This window comes from Heloderma suspectum, chromosome 16, assembly GCF_057233095.1.
Source record: "Heloderma suspectum isolate Gila_16-S chromosome 16, 16-S_ref, whole genome shotgun sequence".
Classification (NCBI taxonomy): domain Eukaryota; kingdom Metazoa; phylum Chordata; class Lepidosauria; order Squamata; family Helodermatidae; genus Heloderma; species Heloderma suspectum.
In genome coordinates this window covers 3,881,344-3,900,279 of record NC_139473.1, presented here as the reverse complement: position 1 = coordinate 3,900,279, position 18,936 = coordinate 3,881,344, and the positions used below count along the sequence as shown (strand labels likewise).

Genomic DNA, 18,936 nt, shown 5'->3' with positions numbered 1-18,936 from the left:
TATTTTACAGCTTAGAGAATCTCTCTCTCTCTCTCTCTCTCAGAGGCATCTGGCCTTAAATTGCATGTAAAATCATATGTCTGAATTACATCTAGAGTTGGATTCTTATTTGAGATAAATGACTGAGAGAGGGAAGAAGCAAGGGCACTGTTAAAGAGAAGCGTTTTCCGCAAACCAAAGAGCCAAACGGAGCAGAGAGAAATTGGACGTTATTTCAGAGTGGTGCGATCATTTGGATTCTTATGCACGACTTACAATGCAAAATGGAACCAGGCGTCTGAGAGAATTGATTGGAGATCAGAAGGCCTTAGCAAGAAAATGGCTACACTCTGTAGGCAGAAAAATACACAGATGAGATTTTTAAAATGCACACAAGCACTAGTGAAAAAGGCTGCATCACACCTGCAGGTCGTGTACATATTGTGTGATTCCATGCGAGGACTGGCCACATAGGTGCAAAATCCATGTCAGGGGTGATTCTGAGCGCAGGAAGTGGGAAAGCAGTTCAGATTCTGAAGGAGAACCGCCAGACATGGGAGAGGTGTTTTCCTAGGCTAGTCCAGACATGAGTAGGCCGGCTTCTCAGGTTACAAACATCCAGCTGGCAGAGGATGAGGGTCCCTCTTCACACACACACACCCATGAGAGGTAGCGAACAGGAGGAGGCAGGGTTTGGGGAGTCTGACCTAATAGATGCCAGACGCAGGCGCAGAGCAAAGAGAGAGAAGACAGGGCGGAACTTAGACGGTCTACCCGATTGGCCTTGTATGAAAAGCTGCGCTTAGAGGCCTCACGAGAAGAGAGGGACCTCCCCCACTTAAGTTAGGCTGGTGAGACCGCCTCCCTCTTCAAATGGCGGGCAACTCTCGTAACTTCCTTTTGAAATCACCTGAAGGCATTCCTTTGTAGACTGAGAGTCACTGAGAATTTGCATCTGTATGACCCTGTGAAGTAATGGATTAAAAGCTGTAGACTGAAGCCTCTTGTCTGTGTTTGTTTTCAGCGCTGAAATAAAGTGGGGGCTAAAGGAATCCTGACAATCCAGCACCCTGGAAGTCTCGAATCTCACTTCCAAAATGTGCATGTCTCTCACCATTAACACAGGCTGAGTTACAGGACACCCTTCCCCAACCTGGTGTCCTTCAGATGTGCGGAGCTGCAAATTCCATCATTCCAGAGGCGAATGATTTGAGCAGCAGAATCCCGGACAGATGCTAAGGGGCTGAGGTGAGACAATGGCACAGGTCCAGCCGAGACATGACGTGAATCCCCTGACATCTTTGTTCACGCTAGCGGTGTCGAACATCTTTCAGCCTGAGAGCCCAATTCAATTTCAGAGAAGCTTGAGGGGGCTGTGTTCCAGTGGCGGGTGGGGCCAGAGGCAAAAAGGGCAGAGCCCAAACCACCAAAAATACCCCCAATATCAGCATGGCTTAGCTTAAAACTCTTACTGCCAGTCACTAAGCCACAGGAGAAACATGTCAAACTTTTAGAATGGGGGCAAAAAACTGCAAAAGCTGGGAAAACGCCAAACAAGCAAAGGGGTTGTGGACATCTGGGGACCCAACTGAGATCCCAGAATGGCTGGATTTGACCGGCGGGACCCCTGATTTACACATCAAAGCATCTATGGGTGGAGAAATGGGAACTGACACACACAAGTACCGGTTTACAAAGACAACAGCAGGGCCAGCCTCGCCGTGACACAGAGTGAAGCCAGCTGCTTCAGGCGGTACCGTGAGCTGGGGTGGGGAACTGCTGAAGGGGGGAATTGCGATCTAAATGGTTTGGCAAGAATTTTTCAACAAGTGCGGCCCCAGCGGGGGGCAGGGGGGCATCACTTAGGCTCCACACCAGGCAGCAAAAATGTCTCGGGCGGGCACCAGACAGCAGAGTATCCAACTCTCACCTCTTTGATCGCGATAAATATGGCCCCCAGCATCACCGTCACTTGGCCCATCAACTGCAGCCAGCCCAGGTTGTTGGTCAATGCTAAAGGATACGGCGGAGGCTGAAGGGAACAAAGAGGGAGAAGAGAAAAAGAACCCAGAAGAACCATTACTGATTGGTGAATGGATTGGTTTCATTTCAGTTGGCTTATTTATTTAATGCATTTTTAGCCTGCTTCTCAGTCAAAAAGGCTCCTGGAGTGGCTTGCATATCATCAGTAAAACAAGACAGTCCCTGGCTGCAGGGTAAAAAGACACAACACACAAGGAAAAAGGGATGGGGTGAAATGGGGACGGGGGGAGTTATTTATCCCCTGCTTTTCAAACTTAATTTTCCAAAGCCGATTTGTGATTTTTATATTGCATTGCATGACTGTTGATATTGTTGTTTCTAAAAATGTAAACCGCTTTGGGGGGGAAAATAATCTGAAAAGCAGGGTGGTCAAAGATTTAAACAGATCAGTGTTCCAGTCATGTCCCAGTTGGGTATGTTTAGCTCAGAGAAGAGATGATCAAGGGGCGATATTAGATAGCCATCTTCAAATATTTGAAGGGCTGTCACATAGATAGATGATGGACCAAAACACATTTTGGTTGCTCCAGAGGGTTGGACTTCAACGGAATCTAGATACAAGAAAAGGGAATTCAGCTAAAAATCAGGAAGAACATTCTGACGATATGAGCTGTTCAACAGCGGAACAGACTAGTTCAGAAGGGATGGACTCTCCTTTCTTAAAGGTTTTTAAGCAGAGGTTGAATGGCCACCTTTCAAAAGTTCAATAGTAGAGGATTTGTTGCATCAGCAGGGGGTTAGTTTAGATTACCTCTGAGGCCTCTTCCAACTTTAGGATACTATGGTCTCGTAAATGAGGAGTGGAGACCTCATGATGTTGTCCAGATGTTGTTGGACTACAACAGGCTGATGGGGCTTGGAGTCTCAACAGTGTGGTGTAGTGGTTAGAGTGCTGGACTAGGAGACCCGTGTTCTAGTCAGCCATGAAGCTCATTGGGTGTCATTGGGCCAGTCCCTGACATTCAGCCTTGCCTACCTCACAGGGTTGTTGTGAGGATAAAATGGAGAGGAGAAGGACCATGTAACCGGCCTCGGGCTCTTTGCAAATAGGGAAGAAGGGGGTACATACATGTAATAAATAGTCATAAAAATAAAATATCTGGAGGGCTACTGGTACTAAACTGATTCCAACCGGCTACCCCCGCCTACCCTCACCCCCTTCTAACTGTCATTTCTTGCTCCCGTTCCCTAATTCCCTCACTCCAAGTGATCTACCCCCCTCAAAACACAAACCCCAAAGGTGGTTCGTCGCATAAGCGAACACACAGGCTCCTGTGCTGGTCAGGCATCTCTAGGATGGACGTGCGAAGATCTCAGGCAAAGATTTCTGCTCTGTACTTGAAAATAAAGCAACACCGGTCAAAACCGGTGCGGGGGGCTGCTGGATGACGCCGCTTACCACGTCTGTGTGGGGCCGGTAATAGGAGATCAGTGTCAGCATCACGTTGTAGACGAAGTAGAAGCAGCACGCCAGGAAGAACATGTGCCGGGCGAAGTGTTTCCACTTCATCCTCAGCAGCGAGTGCAGGGGCTCCAGGGCCAACATTTCGTGCCGGTTCTGGGGAGAGAGGGAGGCAGCACGTTTGGGCCGTGAGCAGACAGTAAGACGCCGAAAAGGAAAGGGCTGGTGCGAGGAGGAACGGGGGATTCGAGATTTACGCTTGCATGAAGACTTGATCCCAGGGGAGTGCTGGGTTGAGTAGGGCGGCAAGCTCGGATTGGTAGATCAAGCCACTGAAGCTCTTGTTTGCAGGGAGGGGGGGCAGAAACTCAGGGCCATTTATTAATTTCATTTCTATACTGCCCAATAGCTGAAGCTCTCTGGGTGGCTCACAAGACTTAAAACCACAAAGTGCAGCATCAAGCAATATAAACTATGAAAGCTTGAAACCACAGTATAACAGTACAATCAGAATAAAACCTAGCAGCAATGCAGAGATTTAAAAAATGGATTTAAAACACCAAAGCTAAAGGGCTAGGAAGCTAAAATGCTAAAATACTGGGAGAATAAGAAGTTATTCTGGAGCTTCACCTGGCTCCAGAAGGAGTACAACGTAGGCACCAGGTAAACCTCTCTAGGGAGCTCATTCCACAGCTGGGGTGCTACAGCAGAAAAGGCCCTCTTCCTGGTAGCCACCTGTCTCACTTCCTTTGGCAGGGGCTCACGGAGAAGGACCGCTGATGATCTTAGGGCCTGGGCAGGCACATCTGCTTGGAGGCGATCCTTCCGATAACCTGCCCTGAGCCATCAAGGGCTTTGAGCATTAATGCCAGCACTCATGGTTCAAATCTGGCCCCCTGGGAATTCCTGGAGGGCCACACCCCCTTCCCTCCAACCACCAATCATTGGGCCGTTTCCTGGCTTTTGTTCAGTGTTTTCCCTATTCTGACAGGTTGAAATGCCTCTCCTAAGGCTGAGTGACTGGCAGGAAGAGATTTAGGCTACCATAGGCTGGTATTCTTGGCCCAGCCCCTTTTGCCTTTGGCCCCGCCCACCCCTGGAACGCGGCCCCCAAGAGCTTCTCCGAAACTGACTTCGGTTCTGAAGCTGAAAGAGGTTTGATTCCCCTGCTCTAGTGGATGAATTAACAGGAAGACCAATTTTTTAATTGTACTTATTATGTATTATTATTCGTTTCTTTCCAGTATCTATGATTCACGCTATAGCTATCCCAAAAGCCAGACGATGACTGTAAGGGTAAGAACGTAAGAAGCGCCCTGCTGGATCAGACCACGGGTCCATCAGTGGCCAACCAGCTGTGGACCAGGAACCCTCAAGCAGGACACAAGCGCAACAGGGTGTAAGGACGTACCCCAATGTTTGTATTATAGACGATGATATCCAGCAGCGAGTTGTCCGAGGTGGTGTCCAGTTCCGTCAGGTCGTAGAGGGAAGACTGGACGGGGCCGTAAGCCCAGTCGGTGAATTTCCTGGAGAGGCCCCGGATCTCTTTGTCTTTGATCTCTCTGCTGAGGATGTATTTCAAGATCTGCCGAGCCAAACAAGAGACCACTGAGCGTGTCACGATGCCCTGAGCTGACCACAGCGTGGAGGAGGAGATGTCTGTCAACAACCATCAGTCAGATCAGGGCTGGCGCCAATGCCGGGCATGACTGGGCAGCTGCCACGGCCCTGATATCCCTGGCACGGTTCGCCACTAACTGTCCCCCTTTAACATCTGACCCAGCGCTTCAAGCAGCCAAATCTAGTGGCCATTTTAACTACTCGCAATGCCTCCAAGAAGCATCACTCTGGGATGCTGTGGGAAATTAAAATGGTGCCCCCCCCCCACCAGCACCACCAACAGAGAAAGGGGCCTCACCAGAGGGAACTTTGCCCAGCACCCCCTCAAACCTGGGGCTAGCCTTGGTCAACATGGCTATGCAAAACCTCCATGTTCAGAGGTAGTATACCTCTGAATTATCAGTAGCTGGGGAACAACAGTGGGAGAAGGCAACTGGCCTCATGTCCTGCTTGTGGGCTCCCTAGAAGCTCTTGGGTTATAATTATGGATGACAGAGAAATCTGCAACAGAATCCAATAACTTTGGATTCTTATGACTCCAACCTGTGGGTTCTCCAGTGGCCCAGCTTTTCCTCAGTCAGGAGGATTCCGTGGACTTGTGGGCCGTTTTTCTAACTTTCCGGAATTTTGCACACATTTAGTCATAGAAAAATATGCAAAATTAAAAAAAACTGGCCGAAAATGCGCATTTCTCCCATAAGCTGAAGAGTGAAAATGTTCATTTTGCAGGGGCTTGTACATTTGGGGGGATTTGTGCATTTGCGCAAGTGTGAATGCAAGCGATTTGGCGCAAATTTGGAAACTAAAAAAATCTGAATCCATCAATGAGTGGACAACGGGACAAAAGGCGCCCGACAATCCACAAAATGCAGATGGAACAGAATTTACACATTCCATGCATCTCTAGTTGTAATTGCCCGTTCCAGACCAAGCCTCCCACCCATACTTCGCATTACAACAGGGAACACATCCATTTCCCCCCACATGCTTCAGGATTGCAGGTCAGCTCAGAGGCAACAGGGATGGTGGAGGTGGAGGGGAGGTGATGACAGAGTCCCTGCTAATAAAAAAAATGCCAGTGCTACACCACTGCACAGCGCACTGCCCTTTCCCCTTTGGGCACAAACCAGGCTGACCTCTAACTTCCCAGTTTTGGCAGCCAGCTGCAGCGGCGTCAGGCCATCCTTGTTCTTCATGGTCTCCAGCTCCCGGCTTTTGCTTTTCAGGAGGATGGCATCGTACATCCTCCTCACAAAGTCATTCTGTGTCTTGAAGTCTTCCGCCACGGTCACCAAAGCGTGCAAAATATTGTTCCCTCTGGAATCCTGCGACCTGATGTCCGTCTTGCTGTTATCCATCAAGAGCTGGACGATGTCTGGCTGGTTGGTGCAGGCAGCTAACGCCAGGGGGGTTTCACCTGAGGAAAGAATGTGTCATTGTGTGTGGTGTGTGTGTGTGTGTGTTTTTAATAGCATTATATATCTATATCTATAATTTAAAGTATCTTTATCCCGCTCCTCAGCAGTTTACATTAAAAAAGACAGTCCCTGCCTGCAGGTTTACAATCTCAAAAGACACGACATGCAAGGAAAAAAGGATGGGGAGGGAAGAGGAAAAAAATTAAGTAGGCAGTCAGCAGGGCTAGTGAAATGGCCCTGGTTCCCCTCTCATCTCCGGGGGCACGGAGGAGATAGTCCAACTGGAGCAAACAAGGATGTTGCTTTTCCTGCTCCTCTCTCCATCACCCCTTTTTTACCAACAGGACTAACTGACATTGACATCACATGCATTTATTTTGGGCAGCTGGTGACACACTGCCAGGCCACAAACCTCTCATTCCACCTCCCAGGATATGGTGTTGGGAGCTTAAGAACTAGGAGAGCTTAAGTCATCACAGAGAACATTGGTTATTGGCTGGTTTAAAGATATAATTGATGAATAAAATTCATCTCCCAAGTGGAGAGTGGAGCTCCAGAGCCATTCCCTCTCATAGTGAACTCAGATGGCGAGTGCCGACAGAAATGGAGCCAAAGCAGGGGCACTGAGAAAGAAGAGGGAGGGACCAGAAAGCGCGGGGGAACTTCGAGAGTTGCAGAGGTACACAAAATCCTTCTGACCAACCTTAAAAGCAGGGGTGGGGGGGTGGGGACACTCCCAACAACAGCAACCCACAGTTCAGTGAGGACTGACCATGGTCAGTGGACAGAAAAAAGGGACGGGAGACAGAATGCCCAGTTTGGCGGGGGCTGCTGGCTACAGCCCTGAAGAAGGCCACCCCTGTTGGGAGGGAGAATATACTGCAACATTTTGCTGTAGGTCCCATTGCTTATATAAAAGCCGGTCTCTAGCTGTTGTAACAGAGATTCAGAGGTGTTCTCCAGTTTCTACCATATTCCATCACTCATGAGAGCAGAGGCAGGGGATTTCAGGCCTGGGGGCAAAATTTGGCCCTGCTGGGGTTCCCTCAATGGCCTCCCCCCTTTTTCCTGGCCCCTGACTGTCAATCATTTGGGGGGTTTTCCAGCTTTTGCGCATTTTTCCCTTCTAAAAGGTTGAAGTACCGCTCCTAAGGTCTAGTCATTGGGAATAAGAGCTTTAAGCTAAAATATGCAAGCATATTTGGGGGGGGGGCACCCCTTTTGCCTCTGGCCCTGCCCACTACTGGAATGCAGCCTTCAAGAGCTTCTGAGAAACAGAATTCAGCCCTTGAGCTGAAAGGGGCTCCCCACCCGTGAACTAGAGCAACCCATTCCCCGCGTTCATTCCCACAGTGGCTTACACAATCAGCGGGACTCCAGGGTTCACATACCAAAATAAAAGCCTTCGTGCTTGTGTTTGGGATTGAAGAACACGCCCTGCGCGTGAGCGTTGACATCTGCCCCTTTCTCAATCAGGGTCTGAGTAATGTCATACTGCCGTCTCTCGATCGCAATATTTAATGCCGTCTGTCCTGCGGTTTAAAAAAACAAAACAAAACCGGTCACCCTTGCCTACAGGGCACAATGAAAAACACAAGGGTTAATTCGGATGGAAAACCTCGTTTGCCTTTGGGCACTCTATGCGCAACAGGCTATGGTATTAATTTAATCAATGCTTCTTGCACTTTAATAGGAAAATGATCTTTCATCAACAAAGCTACATCCGAAGCCCTTTACGCTTGCAGTTCATTTCCCTTTGACACGTTGTAGTATATGGTAATCATAGCTTCCTCCATTATTCCCTTTGCTATTTATTCATGATTTTGCTACCTGTTACTATTTATTCTGCCCTTCCTATTGGAAAAAATCTTTGGAGTATCTATAAACCTGACCAGTTCTCAATCCACTCACTTAGATTTAACTGGATTAGGGGAGTAAACCTTACGACAATCATCAATATATTACTGAAGCTTTAACAGATGCAAATACCTCTGTATGCCTCCTCCGTGTATGCTGCATTAATAAGGCTTTCTAAAATAAGATTTTCTTCTGCAAATGCGACGAGTATATTCACAATTTCCTTTGTGTTCTGGTTGATGTTTAACAAGGCTTTCATTAGGCAAGTCTTGCCGGTGTCTGCAGAGGTCATTTTTTTCATCAGATAGTCTGGCAAACAAAAAATAAGAATGACAAAAATAAGAATTGGGGCATATATTAAAAACAGGGGTTTATATGTGGAACTCCCTTCTGCTGGAGAGACTTGCACAATCGTCACGAAAGCTAGGCCTGAAGGAAAGCTGCTCACTGCCTTTTGGAAATGTTTTTGGCAACACGTCAAAAATGCCTCCTGTTTTGGTCCATGTTTTCCCACTGCTCACAAAAATGCAACTCTGCCTCTGTTCCTTTCTCCCTCAATTAATGTCATCACATGGGTAAATTTGACTGGCTACATACCATAGTGCCATCACCCCATTCATGAGGTGATCCCTGATTCGCTGGCATCACCCTGGTGAATGTTGCCATCCCAGGAAAACCTGCCCTCTTTCTTTATTGACTGTGTTTAGCCTGACTGATGACATAACACAGCCAAACCTGATCGGCTATAGGAACATTGAAAGTCACCTTATATGAGGTCAGACTATGACTCCATCAAGGCCAGTGCTGACGGTTTTGACTGACAGAGGTTCTCTAAGATCTCAGGCAGAGAGAAAGGTCTTTCTTGTCCCCTGCTCCCTGATCTTTTATTAACTGGGGAGAGAAGGATGCGTGACGCTGGGAATTCCATTCCGTTTAAGCCCGAAGGGATTTCACAGCATTTCTGTTCTGATCGGTGGTGGCAGACTGTAGCAGATTGTTTTTATGATTCCAGAAATGTTCAATTTTTTGCGCACATTAAATATTGATTTATTTTTATTTATGTACAATATTTATATACCGCTCTATATCTAGAACAGATTTCAGGGTAGTGAAAACAAGAGATAAAACAGTAAGAGGATAGAACACCAGATTAAAATTATGCTATTTTTAAAAACATATAATAAATAGATGCATTTGTTCTGGGTCCCGTGATTCACGCAAATGGGACCATGTTTTTTAATTACTTTTCATGTCTTTAAATTCATTTAAATTGGATCATCGATTAATTTATTTTTTGGGTTTTTAAATTTGCGCAAACTTCATTTTTAATTTATTTTTTGGGTCTTTAAATTTGTGCAAATGGGATTGTGTTGTTGTTTTTTAATTGGTGGTCTTGGGCAAGTCTGTTTATCCACTATGTATTCCCACTGTAAATATCCTTTTCAATTTCATCTTCGCTTTATACTCCTTTGTTTAGCCCAACAGAGCCATATTCCTACATGTCAAAGAACTTGTCAGTTTTATCCTCCTCCTCTTTGGGGTTTGGGTGGGGGAGTGCTGAAGTGGGGGATGAAATTGACAAGCTCTTTGATAAATCCAGAATAGGCTCTGCTGGGCTAAAGGAAGTAGAGTGTGGAGAGGATGAAACTGACAAGGATATTTGCAGTGGGAATATAATAGCAGACAGGTGGATGTGCAAAAGACCACCAATTTAAAAAATATTTAAAAATTACAACCCCATTTGCACAAATTTAAACACCCCCCCAAAATACATAAATAAAAACCAGATACATGATCCCATTTGCACAAGTCACAGGGAAAAACACATCATCCCATTTGCAAAAATTGCCACCACTGTTCAAAAAAAAAAAAAATCTGAAATCTGTATATTGGATCAATTTGCTACAGATAGAGTTAACACCAGTGAGGGGAAATGGAATGAAATCCACCAGGGCCAAAATGGTAAAATTCATCAAGATTTCACCCCTAAAACGGAATTCTCATCCATCCCTAACTGGAGATGCCTGAAACTGAACCTGGGGCCTCCTGAATGCACAGCATGTACTCAGCTACCACTGAGCTACAGTCTCTCCAGTTTGCTGTAGTGCTGTGACAGCTGTGATCCCTGATTGTTTGGGACCACCCATGTCACTAACCCAGGCAGAAAAAAAGAAGAAGAAGCAATGACTAGACGAAACAATCAGACTAATGAAAGTGGCACAAAAGCAGTAGCAGTTCAGGGAAACCATTCTTGCAGTTCAGGTTTCCTCGGGAAACATTTCTATCCCCCAAAACAGGGGTGTCGAATCACTTTCCTCTTAGCCTGTTAAGTCATCACCTCAATTTAAACCAGGAGTGCAGAACTTCTTTCAGCCCCACAGCCAAATTTAATTTCAGAGGAGCTCCCGGGGGCCACATTCCAGGAGGGGGCAGGGCGAAAGGCAAGAGGCAGAGTAACAATACAAAAAGCACCCGCGTGTTTTAGCCTGAAGCTCTTACTGCCAGTAGCCTTAAAAGAAGCATTCTGACCTCTGAGAATGAAGGGGGGGGGGGACATGAAAAGCTGGAAAACCACCAAACAATGCTAGCTGCACAAACAGTATCACATCTCCTTTCGCCCTCACAGACCCCTGCTGAAAATCCCCCTCTTTTCAAACACAGCACAGGAGAGGCAACGGCTTGAGAAACGCAAGACCTCCAGACCATGAAAGAAACGGGTCAGTCCTTTGGATCCAGGCCGTAATGAATGAGCAGAGAGAGGCGTCGTTTGCTCCAGCGCTGGAATCCAACTTTGTCCCGCAGCCAGAATTTGGGTTCCAGTGAGGGCAGAGCACCCTGAGTGCAAACTAGTCCGAGCTACCTTGCACTGTCAGGTTCCTGCAAGCATGGGACCGGTCCTTCAGCTCGACCAGGAGGCGTTGCAGCTCTTCTACATTGCCCTCCGACACTGCCCGGAACAGATACTTCTTCAGCTTTTTTCGGCAATTGTTCTGCCGAGCGTTTTGGGAGGAGTTGGTGCTGGATTAAAGCAAGAAAAATAGCAGTGCAGTAGTTAGTTAGTGTGTGAAACTGGGACATTCGAGCCTCCCTTAGGACTCCCTGCTCCATACTGGCCATGTCAGCAGTGGTGTAGCAGTGTCAGGGCTCGCAAGGTCGAAGCCCTGGGACTTTTTTATTAGCAGGGATGCTGACATCATCTCTCCCCCGCCCCCCCAGGCCAGACTTCCCTGTTCCCTCTGGGCTTAGGTGCAACCCTCACAGTAGCTGTGGGGCAGGGGAATACATTTTCCCAGCAACAATGTATCATTCCCAGTTGTAATGCAAACTATTTTGGGCTGGCTTGGGCTGGAATGGGCAATGAAGATTCATTAGCTTTGCAAAACACCTGCAAAAGACATACAGAAAGATGGATCAACACAGCTCCGTGCATTTTTGGTCTGTCCTTGGAGGAGCAGCTATGGGAACCATAATCATGAGTGGCTTCACTACACCACTGAATGTGAGATCATAATACTGGTCTGTCTTGCAGTGCTGGGATAAAATGATATGTGCAAAGTGCTCTGAATACTCAAATGCACTGTATAAATGCTAGGTGATCTAAGCAAACTAAGGTATGATTATGGTAAAGGGCTTTGGCTGTAGCTTGGTTGGTTTAAAATAAATTCCTTTCTATGTGGCTATATTCAATGGGATCTCAGTCTTTCAGGTGGTGTCCTTGGCAGCTCCAGATAGAAAGGGATCAAATAAGAACATAAGAATATCAGCAGGCTGTACTGAGGGAGAAAGGTGGGGAAGTGGAGCCATTCCACCAGCCCTGCTGACTTACTTTTTTCCCCTCCGCATCCCTTTTTCTTTTTGTGTCGTGTCTTTTGAGATTGTAAGGTGATTATATGTAAGGCACTCCAGGACCCCTTTTGGCTGAGAAGCGTGATAAAAATACTTCACATAAATAATAAAAATGAGAACAGCCCTGCTCGATTAGGAGAAAGTCCTCTGACACTCTTTCAGCCCAAGGGACAAATGCAGTTTTGGAGGGTTCTCAGGGGCCAAAACACCAAAAGAGGCTGAAAGAGCTTCAATACCCCCGGGTCAAGACAATGAACCAGGGTTAGCCCAAATCATGGTTAAGCATTACATTTGAACTAGGCCCTTCTCTCATTCATATTTTGTCTGAAGTTGCTCAAGATGCAAGTTTTGTGAAATTTATTTATTGACAATCATTCCTAAAGATGTGTAACAAATCAATACCTAAAGCCCGGCTGCTTTGGCCACATCAGGAAGAAAGAAGAAAAGAAAGAGACCCATAAATCTAACCCATTGCAGCATCTAATCTATAGAAAACCTCCATGCAGAAAGACATCCCATGTCCACGCTCACCAATAGCTGTCTGCGTTGGGGGTATATTCCGTCATATCGTCCTGGAGAGACTGTGGTGAATCCATATCTTCGCAATTTGCAGACGCGCTGGATGAAAAAGGGATTGCGGGGGGGGGGGGGGGAATGCTAAAGTCAGGAGAATCTCAGAGCCAATTACACAGCAGTAATCATCAGTAATTTGGAGAAGACAAAAGAACCCAGAAGGAACGTAGTTTTCCGGTGCCATTGTTTAAATCTTTCATCCCTCTGAGCATGAGTCAAGATGCGACCTTCAAAAAGTTACCAGTTGTCATTCAGGGTGCAATCCTATGCATATTTAGACAGAAAAAGTGCTATAGTCCTATGCATGTTTACAGAGGAAAAAGTCCTACAATTCCCAGCATTCCCCAGCCAGCCCTGCTGGGGAATGCTGGGAGCCGTAGAACTTTTTTCTGTGCCTAACTTGCCATGCCAAATGCGATCATCAAAGCCCGGGCGCGCCTCCTCTGCCCCCGCCCTCCATGTGACGGACACCGTGGCATCTTGTATGTACCATGGACGGATGTTGGAGTCCATCGGCTTGGAGAAGACGGGAGGCGACGTCCGGCTGGGTGTGACGGGGCTGTCGAAGGCTTCAATCTCGAGAAAAAAGTGGGAACTGTTGAATACATTGGATCAAAGCTGCAATTAGTGGGAAAGCAAAATGGATGGCAATAGGCCCAGAACCACCTCTCCCCCCAACCCTGCCTTCTCAGAGTTTCTCCCAGGTAGACAATGAAGGCTCAAGCAGTGTCCGTACTGGTACATAATGGATACTTCTGGAGCCTTCATCGACACCGGAGTATACCTGTAATTACTAAGGGTGCAATCCTATGCATGTTTAGACAGAAAAAAGTCCTAGAATTTCCATACTGAGAGTTGTAGGACTTTTTTTCTGTCTAAACATGCACAGGATTGTGACCCTAAATGTCTCCCCAGAGGCGTTTGGTTGTCTACAGAGAGAAGTAGAGTATTGGACTAGGTGGAACTTTGGTTTGATCCAACAGAGCTCTTCTTATGTTCTTATATCTATCTGTCTTTGTTTTAGAGAGTGTGTTGTTAGCGAATCACCTGCCTCTTCGCTCGTTAAGTCATCACCTCCATTTAAAACAGGGGTGCGGAACCCCAAGAAGTTGAAGGGGCAGGGCCAACATTTAAAAAAACGCACAAAGATACCAGGTCTTATTTTTCAGCTTGAAGTTTTTTATGCATTTCAACCTTTTAGGATGGGAAAAAAAGCTCCACCAAAGCCGGGAAATCGCCAAATGATTGGTGGCTGCGGGAACGGGAAGAGTTCATGGCCATTGGAGGAACTCCAGAGGGCTGGATCGGGGCCCCAGGAGGGCAGGACATAGCCCTAGGGCTTGAAATTCTGCACTGCTCATGTAAATCTTCATGCCCAATGTTGGCTCTATATAATCAAGCAAATAATATGGCCAATGTTTTAAAATGTCAGCAGCATCAGTAATAAAATCTGGATCCTAGAAGACCTTGCATGAATAAGACTTAAAGGCAGGTGGTAAGGGGGCCGGACTCTGACTCCAGCCAGCCCAAATTTAGCCCCAGGGTCTGAGGTTCTGCCCTCCAGATTTAAATAAACTTGTGTGCTAAGAAAAAAGAAATCCACGTAGGTGTCTCTTAGGGAAAGCAAAGGCAGTGGGGCGGGGGGGTGGGAGAAAGAGAGAACCCCCCACAAATTAATAAACAAATGCTCCTGTTCATTTTTAGAAGCAAAGGAAGGTGGGTTGGACCGCGGGTTACACCTACCTGCCAAGGAGGGGGATGGCCCCTGTGGTCAGCCTGGGTGGGGTACGTGTGCCAAGAGAGTGGGTGGGGGGCACCAGAACAGAAACAAACAAACAAAAAACAGAAGCAGATTTGAGTCTGGCCAGCAAACAAGAATCAAGACTGATTGGTTTGGAGCTGGCCAAAACATGTGCTGTGGCTGGTAGGGTTGGGCGGGGCAGTGATGTTCCTGCTTGCATATCTGCAAATAAACCAGCTGTGCACACATCCCACAGGCTGTCTGAGCTGGCATCAGAGGACATGCAAGGTCTGTCTGGGCCAATTAAATCTGGCCGACTTCATGCCGGCTGCTGTCTCTCGATGTCATCTACCTCACAGGGTTGCAGCGAGGATAAAATTGGGGGAAATGGGAGGGAGAGGACCATGTATACGCCAACTTGACGTGGTCCTTGGAGAGAAGGTGGCATGAAGTTAAAAAACAGAACGCTTAACCATTATTTAATAGGGTGGGAAAGGATTGCCTTAACTTAAGAGCAAGGGTGGCATATGCTGGCACCCCACAGATGTCTTGGGCTACAGTTCCCATAATCCCCAGTGACCCACGCTGGCCAGAGATGCTTCAGCCGCTCCTCTCTTTGGTGTAGAAGTCTGTGTGAGTCTGAGACACACACACACACACACACACACACACACACAGAGCAAGCTAATTCTTCAAAGTGAAGTTGAGGAAACCCCATGGTTTGCAGAAGTACAAACATTCTTCAGAGAAAGAGAGAGAATCAACCGTGAAAAACAACAACCCCCAACGCTCCAATGAGCATGCTCAGGGAGCACAGAATCTGTTGCAGGGCAGACAGAAAACTGAAGTGGGGACGTAATGGAATAGCTTTGAAGTGGGCCTGGCTGTCTAAAATTCTGAATAAGAATGCTCCGCACTGCAAACATGCTATTGCAGGTCTCACTTCCCTGTGCCTTTGAGTCAGAGTATACACACACCATCCACCACCAGATTAGATGTCTTGGGCTACAACTTCCATCAACCACTGGCCTCGCTGGCTGGGGACAATGGGGAGTTGTAGTCCAAAACTGATGGAGGACGTCAGGTTGGCAGAGGCTGCTGTACGCTCTTCGGTGTTAGGGGATATTTTCCGGCATTGCAGTTGCCGTCACCGCACACGCAAGGCGACCTGTGTTCTGATGGCACTGGGTAAATGAATATTCTTACGAATATCTACGCCGTCAGGGTGGATGGGTGTGAGTGGGAATGCCCAGTCACTTCAGACCCAGCTGTCGAAATCAAAAGCAGAGGAGTGTGTTTTAGCTGACGGGGCGATCAGCGGGATGGGATATGACCTAAATACTCAGATCTACAGAGCCCTAATTCTAGACTCCATTTTGAAATCACAGTAAAGTGAGATAGAAGGTTGGGATTTAGGGTCTAGTGGTTGGATTTAGGGATGGTGAAGGATGGGCCGAGGCTCAGTGACAGAGCTCCTGCATTGCATGCAGAAGGCCCCAGGTTCGATCCCCGGCATCTCCAGGTAGGGCTGGAAAAGCTCCCGCCTGAAACCCTGGAGAGCTGCTGCTGCCAGTCAGTGTTGACAATACTGGGCTAGATGGACAAGGGTCTGACTCAGTATAAGGCAGCTTCCAATGTTCCTATGTTGGAAGACCCGGGTTCAAATTCCCACACAGCCATGAAGTTCACTGGGTGGTCCACACCTTTTTCCCCACCCTAACCTATTTCACAGGGTTGTTGTGAGGATAAAGTAGGGCAAGAGGCCCAAGAATGTGGAGAGCCACTGCCACCCAGGGTAGACAACACTGGACTACATAAACCAATCACCTGACCTGGTACGGGACAGCCAGTGAAAGTCAAATTCACGGGTATTAACTTGGTGTTGCACCTGTGCAGGTTGACCAAGACACTAGTCCACAAGGAAGTGGTAGAGGAATGCCCAGACATCCCACTGGAAATGACTGGAGTAACGAATCACTACCCTTTTACACCACCTTAATTCTCTGGGGCGTTGACGTTCCTGCCTTTCCAGAATGGAAATCAATCCATCGGGATGTCAGTTCATTTAAAGACGACACCCTGAAGGATCCAATGAACTCATTTTGACAGTATGAGAGGGCCAGGTGAGATCTCTCTTTCCAAGAAAAAAACCCACACAAAAGACTTTGAGGACACCCAAAGAAACCTTCTGGATTCAGAAAGGTTCCAGAGGCCGTAGAAATACTACTAGCAGCGAGATGGGTCATTAAATGGAGCAAAGTGACTGGCAGCTGTGCAATTTACCTGCTGGCGGTTGCTTACGCTGAAGGAATGTTGCATGACACACCCCGTTTTCCCAAGCCGGGAAAAGGATCCTGCCCTCCCACCTTCCCGTGCCAACGCTGGAGGCTGAAATCTGGCAAAAGGAGCCCGTCATCGGGCAGAGTGTTAACAACAACAACAAAAGGACGTGGCAGGTGCAGGAGAGAAAGAAGGATGTTAGGGACACAGAAGGCTGCTTTTTATGTGCTGCCTTCACATGGCACATAGTTAAACTATGGAACTCACTTCCACAAGATGCAGTGATGGCTACCACTTTGGATGGCTTGAAAAGGGGACTGGACAAATTCCTGGAGGAGAAGGCCATCAATGGCTACTAGTTCTGATGGCTAAATTGTGTCTCCCATATCAGAGGCAGTGAGCCTATGTACACCAGTTGCTGGGGAACATGGGTGGAAAGCAGGGGTGTTGCTAGGCTCAGAAAAGATACACCAATTTGCATCAAACTTACCAATGTCAATTTATATCTACATATGCAAATGCAGAAAGAATGATTCAGATTTATTTAACTTTCAAAGGAGGCAAATTAACTTCTCATCCAAATCACCTCAAATAAAATAAATTCTTCAATTGATTTGCACCCTGCCCCAGATCATCCTAAACCAATGGAAATTTGTTTTTCCTTAATTGCCATGCAAGAGAAGATTGTTTTGGGGGAGGGGGGATTTGAAATGTGTGGGGAGGGGGGAGTGAATGCTTTCCTCCCCAGCTGCAATCCCTCTTGAAAATACCTTCCCCTCCCCCGGCATGGCAATTACATTAAGTAAATTTTTTCCATTGGAACCAATGGGCACTCTGTGGTCTGGGGAATAGATCCGAGGCCCTAAGAAACAGATCCGGGGCATGCGCCCCATGGGCCTACCTCTAGCAATGCCTCTGGTGGGAAGGTGCTATCATGCTCCTGTCCTGCTTGTGGGTGTCCCGTGGGCAGCTGGTTGGCCACTGTGTGAACAGAATCTGGACTAGATGGACCTTGGTCTGATCCAGCAGGGCTTTTCTTATGTTCTTCGATCAGGCCAGGATACTGGTCCATTTAGCCCAATATGGTCTACTCTTACTGTCAGGAATGTAGCCTTAGGAGAGGCATTTCAGCCATTTAAAATGGAGGGGAAAATGCACAAAAGACAGGAAGCCAAAAAATGATTGGCAGTTGGTTGGGGGGAGGGGGTGGGGACAAGGAAAGGGGGTGTGGCCTTCTGGGGAAGCCTGGGGAGGCGGATTTGTCCCCCAGGCATAAACTTCTGCACCTCTGGGATGCATCTTCTTCTCCAGAGCTCATTTGCCCTCAAATCACAGGCAAACTAGTGTGCATTCAAGGCCAGATCAGATTATACCTTTCCCAGATCCATCTCCTATGTGTGGAGAAGGGCGCTGCCATTTTTTCTAGATGTCTGTATGGTGCTAGAATATACAGCTGTATCCTATTTGCAGAATCCAAACTTTGTAGGCACGGATCACAGATCAATTAGTAGATCTTATCCAGGAAAATTCAACCCTAAAAATCAGCCTATGAATTTCACATGGACCATATTTGAACGCCATAGGACTTCTGGGGAAGTTGGAGGGTGGTAAAGAAGGCTGGCATGTGAGGATAAATTTGGGGTGGGGGGAAGTCTATGTATGCTCCTGAGATGGATGGCTGATGTTTGTGGACCACCGAGAGAGCTTTGGCAATTGCATGGTGTAGAAATGTAATAAACAAATAAATGAATGAATGAATAAATGATAGATAAATAGACTATTTACCATGCGGCTACTTGGCTGACCAGCTTTCTAGGGCTGATTTGCCCCTGTGTGTGGGTCGCCGGATTCCTCACCGTGTGCCGAGTCGCATCTGAACGTGTGGAACCGATTCCGCTGAAAAAACACAGTGCCTTTAAGGTGGGGGGAGGCAGAAGTCCTACTTAATGTGGTTGATCTGTTGGCAACAATGTTGCTTGACCAGCATTGAAGGGACATTCGGCTTGGCCCCTCCAGTGATGGATTAGCGCGCACAAACTGGCCTCTCGGCCTTTGTTCCTACAAATGGAACGGCGCATGACAAAGGACGCGGGGCTGCCACTTTAAACAGCAGCCTCGCGCCCACTTCACTTTTCTCCCTCCAGAATATGTAGCTCATCTTACCCTTTATCCTG

The 18,936-nt window shown here is 47.3% G+C and overlaps 1 protein-coding gene across 5 annotated transcripts in view; it reads right to left on the bottom strand.

Annotated features, from left to right (window-relative positions):
- TRPV3 (transient receptor potential cation channel subfamily V member 3) overlaps nucleotides 1–18,936 on the bottom strand; it is a 39,083-nt gene that overhangs the window by 10,568 nt on the left and 9,579 nt on the right. For 3 of the 5 annotated variants that reach the window (XM_084823184.1, XM_084823186.1, XM_084823183.1), the window contains exons 3-13: nucleotides 18,548–18,658; nucleotides 13,232–13,336; nucleotides 12,700–12,786; nucleotides 11,183–11,340; nucleotides 8,455–8,631; nucleotides 7,857–7,997; nucleotides 6,184–6,464; nucleotides 4,836–5,012; nucleotides 3,422–3,580; nucleotides 1,910–2,011; nucleotides 256–329 (exon numbers count right to left, since the gene is read on the bottom strand). In XM_084823184.1, coding sequence (XP_084679310.1) covers nucleotides 256–329; nucleotides 1,910–2,011; nucleotides 3,422–3,580; nucleotides 4,836–5,012; nucleotides 6,184–6,464; nucleotides 7,857–7,997; nucleotides 8,455–8,631; nucleotides 11,183–11,340; nucleotides 12,700–12,786; nucleotides 13,232–13,336; nucleotides 18,548–18,658 — 1,572 coding nt within the window. Of the gene's footprint in view, nucleotides 1–255; nucleotides 330–1,909; nucleotides 2,012–3,421; nucleotides 3,581–4,835; nucleotides 5,013–6,183; nucleotides 6,465–7,856; nucleotides 7,998–8,454; nucleotides 8,632–11,182; nucleotides 11,341–12,699; nucleotides 12,787–13,231; nucleotides 13,337–18,547; nucleotides 18,659–18,936 lie in introns of those variants that run through there. The other 2 variants (XM_084823187.1, XM_084823188.1) reach the window with 2 other exon arrangements.